General features: G+C 48.2%; 1 protein-coding gene and 2 pseudogenes across 3 annotated transcripts in view; 1 reads left to right on the plus strand and 2 right to left on the minus strand.

Annotated features, from left to right (window-relative positions):
- Positions 1-8: 8 nt before the first annotated feature.
- Positions 9-11,520, minus strand: LOC308609456 (melanoma-associated antigen B1-like; the record flags this gene model as incomplete). Its single annotated transcript, XM_081223118.1, has 4 exons — positions 10,465-11,520; positions 2,085-2,239; positions 1,692-1,726; positions 9-50 (listed from the first exon to the last, which is right to left on the minus strand). The coding sequence occupies exons 1-4, from the start codon at positions 11,454-11,456 to the stop codon at positions 9-11; spliced, it is 1,224 nt and encodes a 407-aa protein (XP_081079244.1). The 5' UTR covers positions 11,457-11,520.
- A 9,098-nt stretch (positions 11,521-20,618) lies between these two features.
- On the plus strand, positions 20,619-21,085 carry LOC308609457 (ubiquitin-conjugating enzyme E2 D3-like; annotated as a pseudogene). The gene has a single exon. The product of its transcript is annotated as a ubiquitin-conjugating enzyme E2 D3-like (transcript).
- A 1,705-nt stretch (positions 21,086-22,790) lies between these two features.
- The window catches only part of LOC308609458 (melanoma-associated antigen B4-like), a 7,108-nt pseudogene continuing 2,766 nt past the window's right edge, over positions 22,791-27,132 (minus strand). The window contains exon 4 of the transcript in view: positions 22,791-23,462. The product of the transcript in view is annotated as a melanoma-associated antigen B4-like (transcript). The remainder of the gene's footprint in view (positions 23,463-27,132) is intronic.

Genomic DNA, 27,132 nt, shown 5'->3' on the forward strand with positions numbered 1-27,132 from the left:
GACTGTGGTCAGGGACAACAGGCAGGAATGCAGGTAGGACAGCGGGTGATCTGGCAGAGAGGAGAGAGGATGAGAGGGTGTGAGCGCCTACAGCAGGGAGGTACCCCCCTGCCTTTAAGAGGGCCACTCTGCAGGTTTCCGTGTGGGCACTGCTCTGCGAACACACAGGACTCCTGTGCTCATCACCCTGTCCTCTAAGAACCCTGTGGAAATAATTAAAGTGAGCCTCAGGCTGCAGCCTGCCAGCCCTGCCTGGTGCTTACTGGGGCCGAGAGCAGCAGTGGGCAATTATCTAGTCCTTGTGGAGCCCCCTCTACTCTGGAGCATTGGGGTCCCCTCAGTTCATATTCAGGACCATCGTATCAACTTTGCACAGGGCCTGGGCCCCCTCCTCTGCGCTGCTCTAAATTTATACCTCAGACCCAGGTCCTCATCCTCCTGGGATACCTTAAGAAGAAGTGAAGGGGCACCTCAGCCCAGCGCCCCTGCAGGGGGGCACCCACAGCTGACAGCTCTATGGGACTCTGTCCTGGGCTCCTTGGGGTCCTCAGTCCTCATTCAGGGTCCTTGCCTTGGCTCCAGGTAGGGCCTGGGATACCTGCGTCTGATCTGATGTACCTCTTCTCAAAGGCTCTCACCAATCTGATACCATCAGAAAAAAAGGAGGGCTCACATACACCTGACTTCCATACCTGGGCTCCCCAGCGCTGCAAGCAAGGAGGGGGGGCCCTCTCTGTTAGTCTCCTCTGTTTGTGGGTGAGTGGTATCATCACTGTTCTTTCAGGGTCCTCACCCTGACTCCTAGAAAGCCCTGGGTCTCTTCCCTCTGCAGACTCGAGGCTGTTCAATTAGTCCAACACCCTCACATCTCTGAACTCTCCAGACAAGTGAGAAGAGGGCTTCAGCTTGACAGATACTCTGGGTTTCTACTCAGAACACGGGCAGAATTTATGAGACCCTACATTTTAGAGTCGGTGTTCACCTCAGTCCTCACTCAGGTCTCTGACCTGAACTCTGCATAGGATTTAGGACTCCTCCCACCAGTAACCTGGGCAGTCCAGCCTCAGAGCAAAGCCCTCAACTCCCCGAGTCCCTAGAGGGGAAAGTCAGGGTCCTACATATATGACTACCCCTGGCTGGAGCCTCCCACAAGTGTAGGGGCGCTGCTTTGTGATGCCACCCCTAAATGGGGAGAGGCCCCCTCATTAGTATTTAGGGTCCTCACCTTCACCTCTGTTAGGACCTAGGTATCCTCCCTCTGCAAGACGGAGCTACTCCCTAGACCGAGGCCCTCCCATCCCCGAGACATCTCAGGCAGAACTCGGTTGGAGGGCTCTGTTGGGGCTTCCCAGGGCCTACAGCAGCAGCGAGACTTAGCGCAGTTTGTTACGGGCCGAGTGGTACCCCTCACTCCCCACTCAAAGTCTTCACCTTGACTCCAGGCCAGCACTGGGAATTTTCTCTTGCCCGGCCGGAGGCATGGCCCTCAGATCAAAGTTCTCACTTGCTGGAACCTCTGAAGCCGAAGTCAGGATGACTCACATCCGGCCACGACTACTCAGGGTCTCCGACAGCTGACAGCAGGGGCGGGGGTCTGTGGCACTCCAGTGTTCTGGAGCCGGCGGTCCCTAGGTCCTACATACAGAGCCCCCATCTTGGAATCTGTCAGAGCCTGGGACTCCTCCCTTTACCGAACTGTGCCCACAAGCTTCACCTCCTTGAGCTCCTGGGGGTGGGGGGGGGGGGAAGTCCGGGCCTGCTACCTATGACCGCCCCCCGGGCCTGGAGCCTCCGGGAACTGAGTGCATGGGTGCGGCTCTGTTGCCATCTCCACTCCCTCATTAGCACTCAGGCCCCGCCCCCACCCCGCCTTGACTTCACTTAGGGCCTAGGTTTCCTTCACGTACAGAATCGGGAAATTCTCTCTTAGATTAAGGCTTTCCCCCTTGAGAATTTCCAGGCAGAACTCAGCCTAACAGCTTTTCGGGAACCTTCCACGTTTGATCACAGAGGCGGGATTTGTGGGGGTCACCTGTGTTACGGGAGGGGGGAAGGGTCCCTTGGGTCCGCATTCAGGTCCTCACCTTGACTGCAGATCAGTCCTGGGAATCCGCCCTTGGCCGAACAAACGCCGTGGACAACCTTCCGGCTCCTCGCCCCCGGAGCAGAAGTGTGCGAGCCACTTCGGTTAACGGCTGCCTTGCGTGGGGTTCCAATGGCTGACGCGAGGGGCGGGGCTCTACGGGACCCCGGGGTTCAGAGGTCAGCCGCCCCTTGATCCTCCCTCGCGGTTCTCTCCGTGCCGTCTATTAGAGCCCGTGACCCCTCCCTCTGTGGTCCCGAGTCCTCCGGCCTCCAAACAAAGCCCTCACATCCCCGAGTCCCTAGTGGGGAAGGCAGGGCGTTGTTCTGACCATCTCTGCCTGACAAGAGGGGCGCCACCCTGTGAGCCTCCCTCCTTGGGAGAGAGACCTTCTCATTAGCACTGAGGTCCTCACCCTGACCCTGGTTTGTCTGGTTATGGCCAAGACCCCTTCCCTTGCAGAAGTGGGAGCTGATCCTGATAGACAAAGCCCTTCCCTCGCCGAGACCAGACAGATAGAAACGAGGAGGCTTCTCATCCCTAGAGCTCTGCTGCCTGGGGCCTCTCGTGGTTAAGAATGGGGGCAGGGGTCTGTAAAGCCCCCTCATTTGTGGGTCTAGTGATACCTCTTTCCTCACTCAGGGACCCCACCGTACTCCTGGCCAGTCCTGGGACCTGATCCTCCCTGACCCTCCAACCTGAGCTTCTCCCTCTACCGAACTGAGGCTGTTCTTCTTAGACCAAGACTTTGACCTCGCTGAGAACTATGAGACTTATAAGAGAGGATGCCCTGCCTGGGCATTCTAGGTCTGAGAGAACGTTTGGGCAGGTCTCTGAATGACCTATATTTTGCCGTGGTTGTCTCTCCAGTCCTCACTCATTTCGGGGGGTGGGGGCGTGTTCCTTTTGTCTATCTCTTGGATTAAAAGGTTCCTGGGGAATGCCACATCCCTGCAAACTCTTGAGCAGTGTACCTAATGCAAACCTTGTAGTTTCATGTCCCAGACTTGACGTGAGATGGGGAAAATGCAACATAAGGCAGGGGGCCCAGGACAGGGGTGGGCTCCCAGAGAAAAAGAATGCTAACCTGTCCTTCTCAATAGCCAGAATTAGCCTCACCTGTGACTTGTTTTAACTGATTTATAGGCATACCTCTTTTTATCGTATTTCACTTAATCATGCTTCACAGATATTCTGTTTTATTACGAATTGTAAGTTTGTGGTGACCGTGCATTGAACATGTGAATGGGCGCCGTTTTCCCAACACCATGTGTTCACGTGGGGTCCCTGGGCCACATTTTGTTAATTCTTGAAATATTTTAAACTCTTCCATTATTTTCTTAGGGTTCTCTGCTCAGTTATCTTTGTTATTATTGTAACTGTTTTGTATTTTTAAATTAAGATGTGTGCCTTTTTTTAGACACTGTCTAGTAAGTGTACAATAGGATTAACAACTTTTATAAGCACTGGGAAACCCAAAATCTCATGGGATTTACTTTATTGCAATATTCGCATTATTGCGGTGACCTAGAACCCAACTCACAGCATCTGAGATATGTGCATACTTCTAAAGGAAAGGAGCTGCCCAGGATGGTTTTGTGCTTCCCCTGACTGAGGTTGTCTGACACTGCATATAGAGATGATCCTACTGTCACTGAGCAGCATCTGTTTCTTCTCCTTATTCCTGTTCCTCCTCCTTATTCCTAACTGGCATTTACTGAGGTATTCTTCAATGCTTTGGATAGATTCCAATCCCGTTCTTTAGCCACACAGTCCTTATCTTTATCCCCAGATACATTTGAGTGTCAAGGAATACAAGCTCTGCTTTAGGCCAAGAGGAGTATAACAGTGTGAGATCTAGAGGAATTCAGACCAGGAGTCTAGTCCCAGGCCTGTCATTTACTAGTGTTACCCAGCAAGGGCTCACTGCCTGACATGCATAGAAGCCAATACTATGGCACTGGCTTTTGAGACAAAAACTTTATTCCGGGACTGCCCTGGTGGTGCAGTGGTTAAGAATCTGCCTGCCAATGCAGGGGACATGCAAGAGGGAAGAGATATGGGGATATATGTGTATGTATAGCTGATTCGCTTTGTTATAAAGCAGAAACTAACACACCATTGTAAAGCAATTATACTCCAATAAAGATGTTAAAAAAATGTGTTGAAAAAGAAAATGACACAAATGAACTTATTTACAAAACAGAAACAGACTTACAGATATCGAAAACAAACTTATGGTTACCCAAGGGGCAACGTGGGGCACGAGGGGTGGATAAATCAGGAGCTTGGGATTAACATACACACTACTATCTGTAAGACAGATAACCAACGAGGACCTATTCTGTGATAACCTGTATGAGAAAAGAATCTGAAAATGAACGAATATATGTATATGTGTGACTGAATCACTTTGCTGTACACCTGAAACTAACACATTGTAAATCAACTAAACTCCAATAAAATTAAAAAAAAAATACCATGTGATCCAGCAGTCCCACTCCTGTGCACATATCCAAAGAAAACCATAATTTGAAAAGGTACACGTACCCCAATGTTCACTGCAGCACTATCTACAATAGCCAAGACAGGGAAGCAACCTAAATGTCCATCGACAAAGGAATGGATAAAAACTACGTGGTACATATATACAACGGAATATTACTCAGTCATAAAAAAAGAAAGAAAGAATGCCATCTGCAGCAACATGGACGGACCTAGAGATTATCACACTAAGTGAAATAAGTCACACAGAAAGACAAATATCATATATCACTCATATGTGGAATCTAGTTTTTTAAAATGACACAAACGAACTTACTTACAAAACAGAAACAGACTTACAGATATCGAAAACAAACTTATGGTTACCAAAGGGGAAACGTGGTGGGGGCAATGGATAAATCAGGAACTTGGAATTAACATACACACTACTATATATAAGACAGATAACCAACCAGGACCTACTGTATAGCACAGGGAATTCTACTCAATATTCTGTGATAACCTATATGAGAAAAGAATCTGAAAAAGAAAGAATATATGTATATGTATAACTGACTCACTTTGCTGTACGCCTGAAACTAACACAACATTGTAAATCAACTATTCTCCAATAAAACAAACAAATAATAATAAAAAAGGAATATACACGTGTAACACCACCTCTGGGCAATCATCTCAGGCATGGGTGAAAAACCCCATCACCCTGTAAAGCAAGGTTTCCAGTCCAGGAGCAAGGTCTTTTATCTCCTGAGTCAGAGGACCCTCATTAATATCAATCAGGTTTAATAACGTTTTGCCACAGTCATCCAGTAGCCAACTCCCATTAGCCAATCCTAACAAATGTAACAGTCAGACCTAAACAAACATAGGCAAACAAATCCAAAGGCCTGGGACTTCAACCCAATCCTTTGAGTACCTCAGCATCTGTAACCTTTTGTACTGTCTCTCTGAGGGTGGCACTCTAGCCCATGATCCTAGCCTTAGGACTCTAACCTGGACTCTATCCTGACCAAAAAAAAACTCCCCCCCCCACCAGGCAGGACTCTAACCCACAATTCCGACGAGATTATTAGACAATTTAGGTACAGGCACATTTTAACAAGGTTACTCACCCAAAAGACGTCTGATCCAGGAGCTGTTTCTTTTCTCAAAAGTGAAAGTAGCCCGAGGAGCCTGGAGCGCCATGGCGGGGAAGCAGGAACCCAAAAGCCGACCTTCTAGACAAATTCAGTCTAGGTGGCTACTCAAGGTTGGTGCCGAGGGCCCACACTCTGCCAGGGGCTACAGTGCCTCAGGCAGGCGGTCACAAGACCTAAATCTCACCTGGGTTGCCAAAACTTACTGAACAAGGGCTCACTGCCCTGTGTGCGCAGAAGCCAACACTATGGCAACAGTTTTTGAGAAAAGAGCTTTACTGCAAGGCCGACTAACACAGGAGACAAGGCTCTCAAGTCTCACCTCAATCCAGCGGTCTGGGTGAAATTTAAGGGGTTAGGGTAATTTCAAACTTGGAAGCTAATTGGCTAGTCTTGAATTAGTCCATATAAGCTACACATGCTGCTGGAGGCCAGCTTTTCCTTAACTGAAGGACTTTCACGGGCTCTCCAGGCAACATTTCTATTCTCTGAGTTCTGCAGACGGAAGGTCATCCTGGGGTCATGGGTTGCTTCTTGGAGATGTGCAGTTCTGTCTCTGTAAAATAACTCAAGGTTTGATTACTCAACACCCTATTTAAGGAGGCAAAACCAGTTTAAGCTGATCAGTTGTTTTACCTGCTGTTTCACTAGCCCCACGAACTTGAGCACATTAACCAAACAGCAAGACAAAGAAATCACAATTAACTAAAATGCTGCCTAGCAAGGACAATCATGTAACATCCACACCAGAGGATATAATACGTAATGCGCTTGTGGGAGAATCTTTCCCAGTTGGAAACAACTCAAAGCCCTTAGAATTTTTGTCATTGACCAGTATCTTCCCTACCCGCTACCCTTTCTTCTAAATAACCATGATTTCCATTTATTTAACTCCCAACAAAAATCTAGAACTTGCCTACAATTTGCCAAATTACACACAACATAGAACAATTGAGTACCCTTTCAATGGCGAGGTCTCTGGCTCCCCCAACCCAGGGTAAAGATTGCCAGCCCAGTGGATTCTGGATTCTGTGAGGCCCTCCATCTGAGGGTCTGGCCGGGCTCACCACTCCCACAGTCTCATCTAGCCCACCAGGCAACCTCACTTAAAATTACTTCTCACTGAAGGCTTGGCATTTTCCTAAGGCTCCAAACTGCCTTGCCTCAGGCCATTTACACTTGATTGCTTTCAGCTCCAACTGCCCGCCCTCTTTACCCCTACATTTTACTTGTTCTGTAGGTTGTAGAGTGTATCTCACCATCTTTTATTTTTTTATAATAGCAGCTCCTAGACTCTAAAATTCAATGGGCAGGGGCTAGATCTTGTTTTTGTGGTGGTTGTTGTTTGGGGGCTTTTTGGGGTGGGTGGCAGGGGGAAGCATCCACAGTACTAGTATGAAGCCTTCCAAAGAGCTCATTCTCAATTAATGATTGGGAAATTAAAAAAGAGTAAGCATGTGGCCTAATCCATTAAAATTTAACTTATCTTATATTCCTGAATAATCTAAGCAAATCCAGGTGTATAACTTCTACTTTTACAAGAAGAAACATGAGAAGGATTTAGGCAAACCACAAATTGACGATCTTTTCCTTATTTATAGTCTTTCTTTCGGTCTTTATTGATTAAATATAAGGTACCTACCGTATACTATGCTCAGGCTTTTTTTTTTTTTTTTTTTTTTTTTTGCTGTACGCGGGCCTCTCACTGTTGTGGCCTCTCCCGTTGCGGAGCACAGGCTCTGGACGCGCAGGCTCAGCGGCCATGGCTCATGGGCCCAGCTGCTCCGCGGCATGTGGGATCTTCCCGGACTGGGGCATGAACCCGCGTCCCCTGCATCGGCAGGCAATTCCTACTGCAGAAATCTAAAAGAGCCCATTATGAAGGTAGACATGCTGAAGGTTGTCAACAAAATGTACAGGGAACAATTCCCTGAGACCCTAAGGAGAGCCACTGAGCACATGGATTTTAATGAGGTTCCTTACCTCCATGAGAGCTCTGGGAGGAAGTGAGTATGACGCATCATGTCACCATGCCTAAGTGACATAGCCTCAGGTCTGACAACAGGGACAGTGCTCTCTGTGGTCCCCTTCTTTCTGGGAGAGATCCTTTCATTGTCAGCCAGTGTCATCATGTTGACTCTTGTTAGGAACTGGGTACCCTTCCTCTGCTGAATGAGGCCTCCCCCATCAGTCCAAGGACTTTAAGTCCCTGAAACCATCCTCCTTCAGGCAATAAGGGATAAACTTAGCCTGAAAGCCCTGTCTATTGCCTCCCAAGGCCAATTACAGACGCGGGACTTTCTAAGGATATATGTGTGACGGGGTAGTTGGTTGCCGCACTCCTCATACAGGACTTTTACTTTGACACTGTCACGCCTGGGATTCCACTCTCTGCTCAACAGCCAGCCTAGAAACCAAGGTCCTCACCTCCCTGACACCCTGCAGGCAGAAGTCAGGGGGCACTTGACCCTGCCAGCTCTTGCCTATGCCTCCCAGACCTAACAGCAGAGGAGGGGCTAAGTGTAGCCCTGTCAGTGGTGGACTGAGTGGTCCCCATGTCCACAGACAGGGTCTTCACTACGACTCTGCACACTTCCTGGGACTCCATTCTCTGCTGATCTAAGGCTGAGGGCTCTGCTGATCCCCAAAGTCCCCACCTTCCCGCGACCTGAGTTCAAAGTGTTAGTCACAAGCAGCCAGGACTGTTCTGGACCTCAAGGGGCTGCTACAGGGGATGGGACTTTATGGGACCCTACTGCTCTGGCTGGGTCTTTCTTCAGCTTTATCACTGTCATTTCTGTGAGAGACTCACACGCTCTCCTCTACCAACCTGAGAACTCTGCCCTTAGACACATTTCTTATGGCCCCAAGAAGCCTGAAGAATAAGTGAGGGTACGGTTAGCCTAACAGGTCTGCCTGAGACCCTCTGTGTCTGAGAGCAGACAGGAATGGTGTCCCAGTGACCACCCCCCAATATTCTGGGGTGTTGGTCTCCTCAGTCCTCCTACACGGGGCCCTCGTCTTGGTTTCTATCTCTTGGATTAAAGCCTGCTGAGGAAATTGCACATCTCTGCAAACTCTTGAGCAGTTTTCGCTCTGCAAACCTTACAGAGAATGGGTCCCTGGCCCAGGAGTAATGTGAGATGGGGAAGCTATAGGACAAGGCAGGAGTCCCAGAACAGGTGGTGGTAGCCTGTCAGGGAAAAAAAGTACACTGATCGATTCTATCTCATCAGCCAGATGAAGATTCCCACGTCACTTCTGTTCTGATAGATTTACTTTCTACAGGGAAGAGACTGTGAGGATGATTTTGAGAGCCCCTAGTCTTTTGAGGTTATCTAACATCGCAAATGTAGGTGCTTATACTGTCACCGAATACTGTCTCTTTCATTCATTTATTTATACCTCTCAAATATCTTGGTATTCTTACTGCTCTGGCTACGTATTCCAGTCCAGTAGTTTGAGCACAAGGCCATTCTTTTTATCACCTAAGACAAAGTTTGAAGGACTGGGAAAACAACTGAAATAAAAGACACAGGGTGTGTCTCAGGGTAGGAGGAGTACAACAGTACGAGCTCTACAGTAATTTAGACCAGGAGTCTAGTCCCACCCCTGTCATTTACCAGCCTTATGAATTTTGGCACATTACCAAACTCTAACTCTATGAGCCTCAGGCTCTTCCCTGTGAAGTGAGTTTGATAAGACCAGTCTTGTAGGACTGGTGGAATATATGTGATGTATGGAAAGCATCTGTCACTGTGCCTGTCTTGTACTGAGACATTAGGGAATGGCAGTTATTACTATGATTATCTTGACCTCAGATGTTACCATCAATCCAGCTGGGATTTTTTTTTTTTTTTTTTTTTACATCTAAGGGATGTCAGAGAATATGCAGCATTCTAGCTGGAAAAAATCCTCCCAATCAGCCAAAATTCTGCTTTTAACAATGAAAACGAAGGAATATGTTCTCTCCACCCCCTCTTTACCCTGCTTTTTTACTTGCTCTTCGAAGTAGAGAGTATCTCACCCTTTTCCACATAATAATAGCTTCTCTGCGAAACTGTAATTGCATGGGCAGAGGCTAGGACTTTTCTGACTAAACATCCCCAGTACAAGCACAGAGACTTCTTAAGAGCAGATGCTCAGTTAATGTTTGTGTGAAATAAGAGGCATGAACAAATCATTTGCTAGAATTTATATTCTCAAACATTCTTGAAAACCATAAGCAAATCCAGTCTATATCTTTTATTAAATTTACAAAAGAAAGACTAAATGGAGTAAGGCAAACCAAGAATTGATCAACTTTTACTTTAGCTCTCTGTCTTATCTATCTTATCTCTCCATCTAGCTACCTAGCTATCTTCTGATCCTATTTTAGGGTGGTGTTCTTTCATGTTTCCAAGGATATTCGTATCCTAAAGTGATGTTATTCTTGTTCTGGACCACAAAAGTGATTTAAGGATTTCCAATTCGCATTTCAAAAAACAAAATTCTAACTCCTAAATCTGACAAACAGCAATAAGTGTGTGATCCACGTCATTCACATACTTATATTTTGAATCGAAATAAACTTTCTGTTGAAAGCAACACCAATTAAAAATGCAGGAAAAAGTCAACAAGTTATTTAAGCATATCAGGAACACCGGTTAACAGGCTTTTCCAACCACACAGTGAAGAATGGCTGGGCTTCAGACCTCACTAGGGGTGTGAGGAGAGGCTGGACGTGGCCCTGGGACGCACACGGCAGTGGCAGTAGTGTCAGCCCTGGCTACAGCTCTGGCCTCGGCTCTCCCTTCCTCAGCTCTCAAAGCCTCTTCATAACAGACTGGAAAGGCACTGGGGGCCACACCAGTGACCTTGGCCACAAACTCCAGGACTTTCATCTTGCTGGTTGCAGCGCGGGCTCTCCGGCCCCACAGGAACTCATAGCGCGGGGGATCGCTGTGGCGCACCTGACGATACACCAGGTACTTTTCCTGCACCAGATCTTCTGTGATAAGCTTCCTGGGGTCCCCAAAGATTAAGTGCCGCCTTCCATCATAAACACCGAATTTACTCAGGAATTCCCAGATGTCCTCCTCAGAGGCGCGGTTGCCACTCAAGAGGATCACACCCAGGAGAGGCAACAGGAGCGCACTCTTCGGAAACCGCCTGCCACTGCTCCGACTGCCATCATCGCTGACATCTAGCTGGCTGACAAGGGTATAGGAGTCACCACTCGGCTTGACTTCCTTCAAGTCAAGACCAAAGAGCCGCTGAACGCGCTCAGCAGCTCTCCTGAGGATCTCGGGGAACTTCCCCTTGTACCTTTTGTTCACAAGCTTCAGCATGTCTGCCTTTATAATGGGCTCTTTCACTGTATACTTCTCCAGCAGGAAATCTATCAACATTCCCACCTGCTTGGTTAGAGGATCTCTCTGAGAGCTCTCACGGGAGGCTGAGGCCCGGGAGGAATTTTTCCGTGCCTCAACCCGGCCCTTGGCACGTACATCAGATCCTGGGCCTGAAACCCCTGCAGCACGAGAGCTAGTGGCTGGGGCTCCCTGAGGCTCCTGGCGAGTGCCAGCAGCAGGGGAGCTCGGGGGAGTACCCTGAGAAACAGAAGCGGGGGACGAGGGCGACTCGTCTATCTCTGCTGCAGTGGCCTGAGCACCCCCGAGATTCTGGGCCTCCCTCCGGGCCTGGCGGCGCTTCTCACGGGCACGCAGCTTACTCTTCTGCCCCCGAGGCATGACTATGGGCAGGGACAGCAAGCGGGGGAGTGGCCAGGAGAGCAGGTGATGCTGGAACCTGGAGGAGGGAAGGTGAGAGGGTGTGAGCACCTTCAGCAGGGAGGTACCACCCTGACTTGAAGAAGGCCGCTCCGCACGTTTCCTTGAGGGCTCTGCTCTAGGAACCACTGGGCCCTCGTTCTTGCTCAGCCTGTCCCCTGAGAACCCAGCGTAAGAAGCGACAGTGAGTGAGCCTCAGGCTACAGCCTGCCAGCCCTGCCTGTGGCTGACGGCGGTGACCACAGATCCTGGTAGGGTAGGCCCTCTCTGGGTTCCAAGGGTCCCTTTCGTTCACAAACAGGATTGTCACATCGACTCTTGGTAGGGCCGGGACCTCTTCCCTGTGCTGCTCTAAAGGAGACACCTCAAAGCTCCCCGGGGCCCACGAGAAGGAACTGAGTCATGGACACTGTCGGGGTGCACAGCGCTGACAGTGCTGTGGGGCCTGCTCTGTCCTGAACTCGTTGGTCCTCAACCATTCAGCGTCCTCATCTTGTCGATACCAAGGGTCTGGGACCCCCCACACCCCCGCTGTGCTTCTGCCCCTGGTGTGGCACCTTCAGACGAAGGATCTCATCTCCCTTAGAGATGATACACAGAAATGAGGAGCCTCCGCCTGACAACCGTGCTCTGGGCCTTCAAGGGCTGAGCAGAGGCCTGGGCAGGACTCTTTATTATTCCTTTGATTCGGTGGAAGGGGGCTGTGCTACCTTCAGTCGTCATGCACGGTCCCCACTGGGTCTCCTGGGAGGATCTGGGGGACCTGAGGACATTTCCTCACAGTAAGGCCCACAGCTCCCTGAGACCGAACGGTGGACGTGAGGATGGCCTTACCTGGCCACAGCGTCCCTAGCGTCCAGAGGCTGAAGCTGCAGCAGGCACGCTGAGGCCCTATAACGCGGGCTCCTCCCTCACGGTCCCCATTTCTCACTCAGGGGAGGGTCTACGGTTCCTCCCTCTGCTGACCCATCACACCAAGATGCTTACTTCCCTGTGAGTTCCGACTGGGGAACGGATGGGCACTTCTGCCTGACATCTGTGCCCGGGGGCGCCTCGGAACGACAATGCAGAGGGACTCAGCGGGGTCCCCGCTGGCATGGGGGTGGAGTTCCCCACAGTCCTCAGCATCTTCTCCGTGAGTCCTGGCAAACCCCGGAAATCCTCCCTCCGCTGACCTGAGTTCGCCTGCATTACCTTAAGATTCTCACCTTCCTGAGATCCCCGAGATGAAAGAAAGGGTGGGCCCCTTCCGTTCACCCCCGTCCATGCCCTCCCTGGGTTGGTAGCAGGGGCTGGACCCCGCGGGACCCCACTGTTCCGGCGTCGTTGGCCTCTTTCGCCCTCACTCTGACGGCATCTACTCTCCTCCCTCAGCCCACCTGAGTCTTCGGGCCTCAGATCAAGGCCCACATCTGCCTGGCTCCCTGGGGCTGGAAGTGAGGGGTGACACATCAGGCTACCTCTTACCTGGGGTTTCCCAGGGCCGAGGGGGGCGGAGTTTGTGGGCCCCCACTGCTTTGGGTGGGTGTTCATCTACATCATCCCTCAGTGTCCTCACCCTGACGCACAGCAGGACTTGGACATCCTCTGTGTCTTGACTTGAAGTCTATCCCCTCGTACTAAGGCCCCCCAACTCCCCGAGACCCACTAGAAAGAAAATTTTCTTGTCTCTCTACCTACAACGGTGTGTGGACTTGCAATGCTGACAGGCAGGCAGAGATTCTGTGGCCCTCACTATTGTGGCGTAGGTGGTCCCCTCAATTCTCAGGCTCCTCTCCTTGGTTCCTGGCATTACCGGGAAATCCTCCGGCTGCTGACCTCAGCCCATACTCCCATCCACGAGCTTCCTCACCTCCCTGCCATGGTCCGGGAAAAAGGGAGTGATATTCATCAGGTCACCAGGCCTGAGTCTCCCTCCCAGGTCTGAGAGTAGGGATGAGATTCTATGTGGTTCACTTCTTTCTGGGTGGGGTTCCCTCATCTTCACTCGGTGTTACCACCCTGACTCTTGTTAGGAACCAGGCTCCTTCCCTAGGTTGAATGAGGCCTCTCTCATTAGACCCAAACCCTGACGTCCCTGAGACCACCCTTGGAGGAACTGAGAGGGCAATTCAGCCTGAGAGCTCGAAACCTGGCTTCCCAGGGCGAAGGCAGAGGTGGCACTGTGTGTGGTCTCCTCTGTTCTGGGGGAGTCGGTTGTCTCCTTCCTCACATAGAATTTGTGCCTTGACATCGATCATGGCCTGGGACTCCTCTTCTTCTGCTGAACCGGGCAGCCAGCCCTTAAACCAAGGCCCTCATCGCCCTCAGACCCCACAGGCAGAAGTTAGGGGGCACCTGAGCCTGCCAGCTCTGCCCTGGGCCTCCCGGGGCTAACGGTAGGGGCGGCATTAGAGGCAGCTCTCTCCACTGTGTAAGGAGCAGTCTCCATTTCCTCACTCAGGAGCTTCACCTTGACTCTGCACCCTGCCCGAGACTTTGCCCTCTGCTGACGTGCGCCCGTGACTGTCAGAAAAGGTCCTCATCTTCCTGGGACCCGAGCTTACACTCAGACTGAGCCTCATTCCGCCAAAGCTGATCTGGGGCTCGGCTATGCCTGCTAACAGCAAGGGTGGGACTCTCCGACCCCACTGTTCTGGAGTTGGTGGCTCCCTCAGTCCTCATTCAGGACTCTGGCGTCCAGTCCGGGTAGGGTTTGGGATTCCTCCCTCCACTGACACGAATCTGCATGCCTCAGACCGAAGCTCTCACCTCCTTGAGTAGCTACAAGACAAGTCGGGGGCTCCACGTCCCGGCTACCTTATCTGGGGACTCCCAGATCTGAGAGCAGGGCTGCTGATTTGTGCAGTTCCCTGTTTTCACGAGAGGTCTGCTTACTGGCACGGATGGTCCTACCTCTGCTTCTTTCAGGGCCAAGTCTCCTCCCTAAGCTTAATGGGGTGGCCTTATCTATCTATCTATCTATCCATCCATCCATCCATCCATCCATCCATCCATCCATCCACCCAACTACCTGTTTTTTTCCATTTCACACCCATTACGCATTGACTTTGTAACTGGTCGTTTGTACCCCTTAACTGTCCTCACCTAATTTCTCTCCTCCCCCCAACCACATTTGTTCTCTGTTATCTATAACTGTTTCTCTTCTGTTGTTTGTTCATTTGTTTTGTTTTTCAGCTTCCACATGTAAGTGAAATCATACGGTATTTGTTTTTCTCGGTCTGACTTATTTCACTTAGCGTACATAACACCCTCTAGGTCCATGCCCCTGCCCTTTCTTTTTGGCCGCACCGTGTGGCCTTGTGGGATCTTAGTTCCCCCACCAGGGATCGAAGGTGCGCCCCCTGCAGTGGAAGCGAGGAGTCTTAACCACTGGACCAACAGGGAAGTCCTGCCCCCTTTGCATAAAGGCCTTTCTCTACCCGAACGTCCCCTAGCCCCCCAACCCCACTTCCCACCCCAGGCAGAAATGAGGGCTTCTCTCAGCCTGAATTACTCTAGAGCATCGCACGAGTGAAGGCGGGAGGGGGCTCCGTGCAGTCACGCCTTTCGGAAGGAGGGACCCTCGTTAGCTCGGAAGGTCCCACTTTTCACCTGCTGGGGACAAGACTACACCCTTTGCCTAAGAAGCCGCCCCCTCTAGACAAAGGCCCTCCACTCCCTGAGGCCCTCCACACGGCAACTCCAACAGGACTCCTCTGGCACATAGGTCACATCAGGGTCTCACGCTGCTGATGGCAGGCAGGGCCGGGAGGCGGGGGGTCACCTTTGTTATGGGGGGAGGGGGGAGGGGGGAGGGAAGGTCCCTTCAGGCTACATTCAGGTCCTCACCGTGGCTCCGGACAAGTCCTCAAAACCCACACTCGGCCGAACAAACCAACGCCACGGCGGACGGTCGGGCTCCTCGCTTCCAAAGCGGAAGTCGGGGCGAGCCACATCCGGCCCTGCGTGGGGTCTCCGAGGGCTGACGGCAGGGGCGGGACTCTGCAGGGACGCCCACTGTTCAGGGGTCAGCGTCCCTGCGTCCTGCCGGTGCCGTCTATCAGAGCCCGGGACCCCTCCCTCTATGGTCCCGGGTCCTCCAGCCTCCGAACCAAGCCCTCACCTCCCCGAGGCCCTAGCGGGGGGAAGTCAGGGCGCTGCTCGGACCATCTCTGCCTGACAAGACGGGCGCCACCCTGTGAGCCTCCCTGCTTGGGGGAGAGACCCCCTCATTAGCACTAAGGGTCCTCACCTTGACTCTGGTTATGGCCAACACGTCCCCCTCTGCAGAGCTGGAGTCCGGCCCTGCTAGATGAGGCCCTTCCCTCCCTGACATCACACGGGTGGAATGAGGGGATGACTCAGCGGTAGCTCTTCTGGGTCTCCCAGGGCTAAGAAGTGTACAGAATTCTATTTGGCCCCCTCTGCTTTTGGGGGTCCCCTCATAACACTCAGCATCGTCACATGAATTCTTGTTAGGGCTCAGGTCTCTATTGCTCTCTCTACAAAACTGAGGCCAACCCCATTGGACAGAGACCCTCACCTCACTGAGACTTTCCAGGCTGAAATCAACCTGACATCTATGGCCAGAGCTTCCTGGGGCTGACAGCATCAGAGATGTTTCCGCGGCCTCCTTTATGCTGATCAGTCCTGTAACTCCACTCTCTGCTCTCCTGAAGCTGCTTGTCTTACATCAAGGTCCTACTCTCCTAAGAATTCCAAGTTGAAAGTCAGGGGTGATCCTCATACGACCATAGTCCATTGGGGCCTCCAAGAACAGGCAGCAGGGATGCAACTCTATAGGACCTCACTGTTCTGGCTGGGTCCTTCCATGATTCCTCACTCAACATGCTCACTACATCTAACAGAGCCTGGCACTCCTCCTTCTACGGAACTGAGCTCACTCTCCTTCGTCTTTGGATAACTCCTATATTCAGGGGTGACTGTCTCCTCAGTCCTCATTCATGGGGCTTCTTATATCTGCTTCTGTCTCTTGATGAAAGGCTTCCTGGGAAACGCATACTCCTACAAACACTTGACCAGTTACCCTATTGCAAATCTGGGGAGAACAGGGGTCTCTGTCCCGAAAGTGATGTAAGACTAGGAAAATGCAGCGCAAATTAAGGAACTCAGGACAGATGTTATGCTGTCAGAGAAAAAAAGCTGATATATTCCTTCTCTTCACCAGCCAGACTTAGGGTAGTTCTAAAATATTTACTTTCTGCATAGAAGGATAGAGCCAGATAATCTTGTAAGCCCCCGATCATCTGAGAGGGCATCTGATTTTGCACATGCAGATGACCATATTGTTACTGAGCATTATCTCGTTCTCTCCTTTATTCATATCTCCCATTTATTTCGGTATTCGTCCTGCTGTGGGTATGTATTCCAATCCAGTGTTCTGGTCACAGAGTCCTTCTTTTCATCACTCAAGATACATTTTGAAGTGGCAGAAGACAGCGAATTAACCGACTCATGATCAGCCTCAGGCTGGGAGGAGTGGAATGGCGCGAGCTCGGGACAAATTCAGACCAGAGGTCCGGTCCCTGCCATGTGACTTAGTAGCCGTGTGAACTCAGGTCCATCACCAAGCTCTGGGAGCCTCAAGTGAAGTGGCTTTGTTAAGCCCTATTTTGCAGGGCTAGTGGCATGCAGGTAATGTATAAAGCACCTGGCACAGCGCCTGGACCACATTGAGACCATACACAATGTCTGTTTCTACCATGATTATGATTATTTGGTCCACGGACGATGCCACCCACCCTGAAGGAATTTTTAAATCCAGGAGATATCAGAGAATATGTGGCATTCTAGGACATGGAACACCAAATCAGTCCAAAATGCTGTATACAAAGAATCTTCAATTTCCTCAATAAATCAAATATGAAAATTATATTTTCATTCCAACTGAATGAAATTCAAATATGCTAGAATTTGCTTCCAAGACTAACTCTTTCTGCCTTCCAAGCTGCCCTTTCATCTAAGCTAAACAACCCCTATTGTCACTAACTTCACCGTTACCGAAAATCTACACCTCTCGTAGACTTTGCGGAATTACAACCAACAAAAAACCTGAATGCGAAGGCCCTTTTAATAGAATGGGCTCTGACTCCTTGTCCCCCAGCAAAGAGTATCAGCCCACTGGCTTCTGAGTTTCCAGTTTCAGACTCCTGTCACCTTTATCTCAAAGACACTCCTTGGAGGTGATGCGCATAAAACACCTAGGTTGTGTACTGTGTTCACCTGCACTGGGACAGGAGCACGGGGCACGTTCCATCCCTGCCCCGGGTGGAGATTTCTCTCTGGTTTACTCGTGATTTCAAAGTAACTGTTAAGGGCAGTTTTCCATTCCAGGCTTAAGTCTCTTAACTCTGAGACCCACCATCTGAGGGTCTGGCCCCTGTCCAGTGTTTCCACAGCCTCGCTGGCTGGCTCACCATACGGCCTAACTTAAAATTATCTCCCACTGCAGGACTTTTATTGTCCTAAAGTCTCAAAGTGCCTTGCATCAGGACATTTACACTAGACTCCTCATGAGGAACCCCTCAACCCCCACTTCTTACCCCTTATCTTTAGATCTTTGTTCACCAGCTGCTTTATAGGAATGCTGCTCTTAGACTCTAGAATTCTACAGGCAGGGGTTGGGTCTATGTTTCTTAGCATCCCCAGTACCATCCAAAAGCCTTCTGAAGAGCAGACGCTAAGTTGATATTTGAACAATTAAAGATCAGGGCTTCCCTGGTGGCACAGTGGTTAAGAATCCGCCTGCCAATGCAGGGGACACGGGTTCGAGCCCTGGTCCGGGAAGATCCCACATACCGCGGAGCAACTAAGCCCGTGCACCACAGCTACTGAGCCTGCGCTCTAGATCCCGTGAGCCACAACTACTGAAGCCCACGTGCCACAACTACTGAAGCCCACGTGCCTAGAGCCCGTGCTCTGCAACAAGAGAAGCCACCGCAGTAAGAAGCCCGTGCACCGCAATGAAGAGTAGACCCACTCGCCGCAACTAAAGAAAGCCCTTGCAGCAACGAAGACCCAACACAGCCAAAAATGCATAAGTTAATAAATTAAGAAAAAAAGAGCACGTGTGCAAGAAGGCAAAATACTGTGATTTCACAGTATTCCCACATTCTTAAATAAGCTAAGCGAATCCAGGTATATATACTTCAATTTTACAAAGAAAGACTAAAAGGAATAAAACAAACCAAGAAGTGAATACCTCTTCAGATTTTTTTTTTTTCTGTATCTCATGATCACACAGACTTTACTGTGGAATAATTTCCTTTTTCACAAAAAATCCATATTCCAATGTTCCGAATGACAAGAAATGATTCAAGGATTTCCAGTTCGTGTTACATAATACCAAAATTCTTATTCTTCAACCTGATAAGCTGCACTAAATGTGTGAGTCATGTCATTAATAAACTTAGACTCTGAAGCTAAACACATCTTTAATTGAAAGGAACAACATTTAAAAATAGAAAAAAGAAAAATCTCCGATTTGTGTATATTGTCCAGGAACACACATATATTATATGTTGTGTTCCCATGAGCCACACCTTGGCCCTCCACTGGTTGGAAGACTGACTGCTTTCTTTAAATACAATGTGAAGTACCTGCTCAGACTTCACTAGGGACGGGACGAGCTTTGGGACATGCCCTGGAACACCCACCGGCCGGCGTAGCAGTATGAGCCCTGGCTACAGCTCTGGCTCAGTCTCTCTCTTCCTCATCTCTCCAAGCCTCTTCATACCAGGATGGGAAGGCACTGGGCTTGGTTATCATTGACATTAGCCCAAAACTCACACATTCTTTTATATATCTCTATCCATATCTATCCTGGAAGCACCCCATATTAGTTTACAAAGATCATGCTCATTCTTTTTGAAAGCTACACAGTATAGTACTCCACTCTGTGAATATACCATGTTTTTTTTCAATTAATATATTCACGGACATCGCGGTATTTTCACATTGTTGTGGATGTGTCTTTGGGGTTAATTTCTGAAAAATTGGAGTTACTGGCTCAAATGTAAATGCATATTTACTTTTGTTGTATCGCCAAATTCTGTTTATGCTCTAGTCTCATTCTTTGACGTGTAGCTGTCCAGCTACATGTCAAAGAATGAGATTAGAACATTCTCTAACACTACATACAAAAATATACTCAAAACCGATTAAAGACCTAAATATACGAGTGGAAACCATAATACTCCTAGAAGATAACATGGGTGGAACACTCTTTGACATAAATCATAGCAATATTTTTTTGGATCTGTCTCCTAAAGCAAAGGAAATAAAAGCAAAAATAAACAAATGGAACATAATTAAAGTTAAAAGCTTTTGCACAGCAAAGGAAACCATTGACAAAATGAAAAGACAACCTGCTGAATGGGAGAAAATATTTGCAAATGATATGACCAGTTAGGGGTTAACATCCAAAATATATAAACAGCTCATATAACAGTTAAAAAACCTCCAAATAACCCAATCAGAAAAATGGGCAGAAGACCTACATAGACATTTTTCCAAAGAAGACATACAGATGGCCAACAGGCAAATGAAAAGATGGTCAACATCATTAATCATCAGATAAATGCAAACTAAAACTACAATGAGGTATTACCTCACACCTATCAGAATGGCCATCATGAAAAAGAACAGAAATAACAAACGCTGGCGAGCACGTGGAGATCTGTACACTGTTGGTGGGAATGTAAATAGGTGTAGCCACTGTGGAAAACAGTATGGAGGTTCCTCAAGCAACTAAAAATAGAGCTACCATATGACCCAGCAATTCCACTCCTGGGTATGTATCCAAAAGAAACAAACGAGCAAACAAAAAACAACAACCCCACCCCCTCACTAAGTTGGATGGTCTCCTTCAGGCTCTCCATGGTTCTCTGAGTCTAAGGGTTTCCACCGCTCATCTACCCTTCCCCCACAGCTTCGTCTACATGCCTCTGACCCCCACCCTCCCAGTCCCACCTCTCTGTTTAGTAAGAAGGTGCCTGTGTCTGGCAGAGCCAAGATAGGATGAAGAGACAGTCCTTCCCAGCCGCCCGGATAATCAAGAGTTTTGGCCGGATCATTGAGCACACACCAAGACCGTGAGGGGCCAGAGGAAAAGCACAGACCATGGTGCTGAAGGGGATTAATAAGGAACTTAGTGATTTGGCCCCTGACCCTCCAGCACACCGTTCTGCAGGTCCAGCTGGGGATAATATGTTTCATTGGCAAGCCACAATTATGGAAGCTAGTGAAAACCCATATCAAGGTGGTGGATTCCTTTTGACAATTCATTTTCCTACAGACTACCCCTTCAAACTACCTAAGGTTGCATTTGCAACAAGAATTTATCATTCAAACATTAACACTAATGGCACCATTTGTCTCAATATTCTAAGATCACAGTGGCCTCCTCCTTTCATTGTTTCGAAAGTTCTCTCATCCATTTGTTCACTGCTATATGATCCAAACCCAGATGACCCCCCCTAGTGTCATACACTGCATGGATCTATAAAACAGAGAGAGAGAAGTACAAAAGAATTTCCCAGGAACGGACTCAGAGGTATGCCATGTATGCTACCTTAAAGTCAGAATAACCTGCATTATAGCTAGAATAAACTCTAAATTACTGTTAAAAAAGGAAAAAAACACTCATTCGAAAAGATGCACGCACCCCAATGTTCATAGCAACATTACTGACAATTGCCAAGATGTATATACCACATCTTCTTCACACACACACACACACACACACACACAATGGGATACTAGTCAGCCATAAAAGAAGTATGAACTTTTGCCATTTTGCAACAACATGGATGGAGCTGGAGGGTATTATGCTAAGTGAAACAAGTGAGATAGAGGAAGAAAAACACTGTATGATACCACTTATATGGAGAATTGCAAAAATAAAGCAAACAAGGGAAATATGACAGACTCACAGATATAGAAAACAAACTAGTGGTTACCAGTGGGAAGAGGGAAGGGGGAGGGGCAGGGGAAGGATAGGGGATTAAGAGGTACAAAATACTATGTATAAAATCAATAAGCTACAAGGATATATTGCACAACAAAGGGTATATAGCCAATATTTGATAATAACTGTAAATGGAATATAACCTCTAAAAATTCACGTGAATCACTCTGTTGCGTACATGAAACTTATAAAATATTGTACATCAACTATACCTCAATTAAAAAAGATCTACTCTCTTAACAACTTTCAAATATACAATACAGTATTATTAACTATAGTCACCATGCTGTACATTACATCCCCAGGACTTCTTTATTTTGTAAATGGTTTGTACCGTTTGGCCATTTACACCCATTTCATCCATCCTCCACCCCACACCTGTGGCAACCGCCAATCTGTTCTCTGTATCTCTGGGTGGTTTTTCTTTTTTTAAATTTCCACATATAAGTGAGATCATATAGTATTTGTCTTTGTCTGTCCCTCTGTGTTATTGCAAATGGCAGGATTTCCTTTTATTTATTTATTTTTTTTAATGGCTGAATAATATACGAGGGAGGGTGAGAGTGTGACTGTGTGTGTGAGTGTGTATCACATTTTCTCTATCCATTCATCCATTAATGAACACTTATGTTGTTTTCATGTCTTGGTTATGGTAAATAAATGAATATGGGGGGAGTGCAGATATCTTTTCCAAAAAGTTGTTGTTTTCTTTTCCTGCGGATAAATTTCCGGGAGTGGAATTGCTGGATCACATGGTAGTTCTATTTTCAATTTTTTGATGAACCTCTATACTGTTTTCCACAGTGGCTGCATCAATTTACAGTCCCATAAACTCATATTTTCTTGAATAATTTAAGCACATCCTAAATGCAAAAAGGTATATATCTTTTCCTAAATTTAAAAGGTGTATATCTTTTAAATTTTGGAAAAGAAAGACTGGATGGAGTACACCAAACCCATAAGTGAACAGCTTTAATTTTTTTTCTCTATCTTCTTATCCTATTCTACCGTGGACTTCTTTCACATTACCAAGGATATCCCTATTCCAATTCCATGCAGTCTTGTTCTGGATCACATAGATGATTTAAAATTTTTCAATTTGTATTTCAAACAACAAAATTCTTACTTCTAAATCTGATAAAGAGCAATAAGTGTGTGACCCACGTCACTCATAAGCTTACGTTCTGAATCTAAATAAACTTTCTTTTGAAAAGAAAATCACTTGAAAATTACCAAAAAAATAAGTCAACAGGAATTTATGCATATCAGGAACACTGGTTAACAGGCTTTTCCAACCACACAGTGAAGAATCGGCCTCTACCTCACTAGGGGTGACAGGAGCGACTGGATGTGGCCCTGGGATGTGCACTGGCCGTGGCAGTAGTGCCAGCCCTGGCTGCAGCCCTGGCTCGGGCTCTCTCTCCCTCATCTCTCAAAGCCTCTTCATACCAGGATGGGAAGGCAGTGGGGACCCTATCAGTGACCCTGGCCAGACACTCCAGGGCTTTCATCTTGCTGGTTTCAGCTTGGGCTCTTGATCGCTGTCACGCATCTGATGATACACCAGGCACTTTTCCTGCACCAAATATTCTGTGATAAGCTTCCTGGGCTCCCCAAAGATTGAATGCCTCCTTCCACCATAGACGTCCCTCATATTCAGGAATCCCCAGATCTCCTCCTCAGAGGCACGGTCGCCATTCAAGAAGATCACACACCCAGGAGAGGCATCAGGAGCCCATCCTTCGGAAACCCCCAGCCACTGCTCAGACTCCCATCGTTGGTGAGGTCTAGCTTGCTGACAAGGGCATAGGAGTGACCACTCGGCTTGACTTCCTTCAAGTCAAGGCCACAGACCAGTTCCGTGTGCTCAGTGGCTCTCCTTAGGATCTCGGGGAATTGTTCCCTGTACATTTTGTTGACAACCTTCAGCATGTCTGCCTTCGTAATGGGCTCTTTTATATTTCTGCAGTAGGAATTGCATCAACATCCCTGCCTTCCTGGTTAGAAGGTCTTTCCGGAAGCTCTCAGTGGAGGTTGAGGCTTTAGAGCGACGTGCACTTTCTCATCTTGGCTCTTGACATCTTTTTCAGACATTGTGCATGGAACAGCTGAGAAGTAATGATGGTGGATGTGGATCTCTGAGGCTCCTAGGAATGCCAGCCACAGGGGAGTCCAAGGAAACATCCCCAAAACAGGAGAGGAAGAGAAGGGGGACTCTTTCCTGCTGAGTGGTTTGAGCACCCTGGAGATCCTGGGTCTCACCCCGGGCATGCTGGCATTTCTCACGAGCACTGAGTTTACTCTTGTGACCCTAGGGAATGATGAGTGTGATCAGGAACAGCAGGCAGGAGTGTGGGTGATGCCCGCACTTGGAGGAGGGAAGAGGAGGGAGAATGAGATGGTGTGAGGACCTTCAGCAGGGAGATTCCACATAAGCTTTAACCAAGTCCATCTCTGCAGGTTCCCTTGAGGGCACTGCCCTAGGACTCTGCAGGGCTCTTGTTCTCCTGGTCAACCTGTCCCCGAGAACCCAGTGGAGGAACGGTGAGCCTTAGGCTGCAGCCTGCCTGCCCTGTGTTTTACTGACTAGGGTGACAGCAGGGTTGATAGTGGGGCCACTTGTGTTTTTCAGTGTAGGGAGTCCTCTGTGTTTAGCTTCAGGATTATCGTGACAGCTCTTGGCAAGGCCTGGAAACTCCCCTCTCTGTGACTCTAAAGTTGACACCCCGAAGCTCTCCGGGACCCACAAGAAGGAAGTGACAGGGGCACCTCAGCCCACCACTCTTATCAGGGGGAACCCAGCAGTTAAAGCTCCGTGGGTACCTCTCTGTCCTGAGCTTGTCAGATCCCAAGTGGTCATTTGGAGTCCTCACTTGGATACCGCACAGGGTCATGGACTCTTCCTTTTGCTCACTGGGGGCTGGACCTTCAGACCGAGGATCTCACCTCCTTCCAGAACTCATATAAAATGGGATGTGGATCCATGAAAGAAATAATTGACAAGCGAGATTTCATTCCCTTAAACTTCTAATCTGCAAAAATACACCATCAAGAGAACAAGAAGATGAGCTACAGTCTCAGAGGAGATATTTGCAAAAGACAGATCTGATGAAGGCTTTTATCCAAAATATACAAGGAACTCTTAAAATTCAATAAGAAGGAAACTAACAACCCGATTAAAAAAATGGACAAAAGATATGAACAGATACCTCACTGAGGAAGATGTACAGATGGCAAACAAGCATACGAAAAGGTGCGCACCATCATATACCATTAGGGAACTGCAACTTAAAATTACAACCAGATACCACTACATGCCAAAATCCAAAGGACTGACCGCAGGAAACGCTGGTGAGGGTGTGATTCAATAAGAACGCTTGCATTGTCGGTGGTGATGCAAATGGTATAGGCACTTTGGAAGCCAGTTTGCAAGCTCCTTAGTAAACTAAACGTATTCTATACTGTTGGTGGGAATGGAAATTGGTCCAGCCACTATGGGAAACAGTATGGAGGCTCCTCAAAAAAATCAAAAATAGCATATGATATTGTCGGCAATCCCACTACTATCCAAAGGAATTGAAATCAGGACCTTGAAGAGATACCTGCATTCCCATGTTCACTGCAGCATGATTCGTAACAGCCAAGCTATGGAAGCAACCTAAATGTCCACCGATGGATGAACGGATAAAGGAAGTGTAAAGTATACATACAACGGAATATCATTCAGCTTTAAAAAGAAGCTAACTTCTCCAGCTATGACAGCGTGAATAAATCTAGAGAACTTTATGTTCCAGTGAAATAAGCCAGACACAGAAGGACAAATACTACATGATGTCATTTATATGAGGAATCTAAAACAGTCAAAGTCAGAGAAGCAGAGAGTAGAGTGGTGGTTGCCAGGGGCTATGGAGATGGGGAAAATGAGAAGGTTTTCATCAAAAGTTACAAAGTTTCAGTTATGCAAGGTAAGTCCTAGGGATCTACTATACAGCATAGAGCTTACAGTTAAGAAAACTATATGGTACACTTTCTAACAGGTTAAATCTCACGGTCAGTGTTCTTACCACACACACACAATAAAAAGGGTGGGAGGAAACATTTGGAGGTCATAGATATGTTTATGGCATAAACTGTGGTGACTGATAGTTTCACAAGTGGATACCTATCTCCGAACTCATCAATTTGTATTCATTAAATATGTACGGTTTTCGTGTGTCCATCCTACCTCGATAAGTTGCTTTTTTAAAACACCAACTAAACATACTCTTACCATACAATCTAGTAATCATGCTCCTTGGTATTTACCAAAATGAGTTGGAAACTTACATCCACACAAACACCTGCACGCCGATGTTTATAGCAGCCTTACTCATAATTGCCAAAACTTAAAAGCAACAAAGGTGTCCTTCAGCAGGTAAATGGATAAATAATGGAATACCGTTCAGTGCTAGAAATAACTGAGTTATCAACCCGTGAAAAGACATGGAGGAACCTTAGATGTGTACGACTAAGTGAAAGAAACTAATCTTAAAAGGCGACATGCTGCGTGATTCCAACTACAGGACATCCTGGAAAAAGGCAAAACTATAGAAAAAGTAAAAAGACCAGTGGTTGCCAGGGGTTGGGGGCAGGGAGGGATGAATACAGCACAGAGAATTTTCAGGGGAGTGAAATTACTCTGTATGACACTATGATGGTAGGTACAAGTCATCCCACGTTCGTCGGAACCCACAAAGCGTACAACACCAAGAATGAAGCCTAAGGTAACTCTGGACTTTGTGTGCTAATGATGTGTCAATGCAGCTTCACAGATCGCAGCGAGCGGCCCACTCTGATGGGGGGTGTTGGTAGCGGGGGGCGGTGTGCGCTGTGTCAGGGAGGAGGGTACATGGGAAGTCTGTACCTTCTGCTCCAGTTTGCTGTGAACCTAAAACTGCTTTAAAAACAATAAAGTGAACTAAAGAAAACACCGATGGGGGTGGTGGTTGTTGCTCAGCCTCACACCCTTCCCTGGGGATTTAAGTCTTGAGTGCAGGCGCAGGGCCAGTTTTCCCCTCTATCCAAGAGTGGGTGGGCCTCTCAGTCCTCACTCAGTTTCCTTGATCTGACTCCTGGCAGGGCCTGAGGCTCCCCTCTTTCTCGACCTGAGCACATCTCTTCAGAGGAAGGCTCTTATTTCCCTGAGATCCACTAGGAGGAGGTGAGGGTGGCCTTACTTGGCCACACCTGCCATGCCATGAGTGACAACTGTGTCAGGCAGGCTGAGACCATATGATGGTGATCCCACTCAGGGTTCTAACTCAGTGCCCTAAATCTCACTCACGCGAAGGCCTAAGGTTCCCCCCTCTGCTGCCCTGGGACCTCCCCCTCAGACCAAGTTCCGCACTTTTCTGTTATCCCTGAGAAGGATATGAGGCCATCTCTCCCTGACATTTACACCAGGATCTGTCACGGCAACAGGGAGGATTCTGTGAGGTCTCCGCTGATATGGGTTTGGTGGGCCCTGAACTCTTCAGGGTGCTCACCTTCCTCCTGGCGCACCTTGGAAATCCTCTCCCTACTGACCTGAGCTGCCCAACCTCAGGCCAAAGTCTTCACTTTCTCAACCTCTTACGTGGAAATCAGGTTCAGCCACATCTTGCCAAGGCTGTCTGGGGACTCCGAGGG

The sequence above is a fragment of the Mesoplodon bidens genome, assembly GCF_964165515.1.
Source record: "Mesoplodon bidens genome assembly, chromosome: X".
Taxonomy (NCBI): domain Eukaryota; kingdom Metazoa; phylum Chordata; class Mammalia; order Artiodactyla; family Ziphiidae; genus Mesoplodon; species Mesoplodon bidens.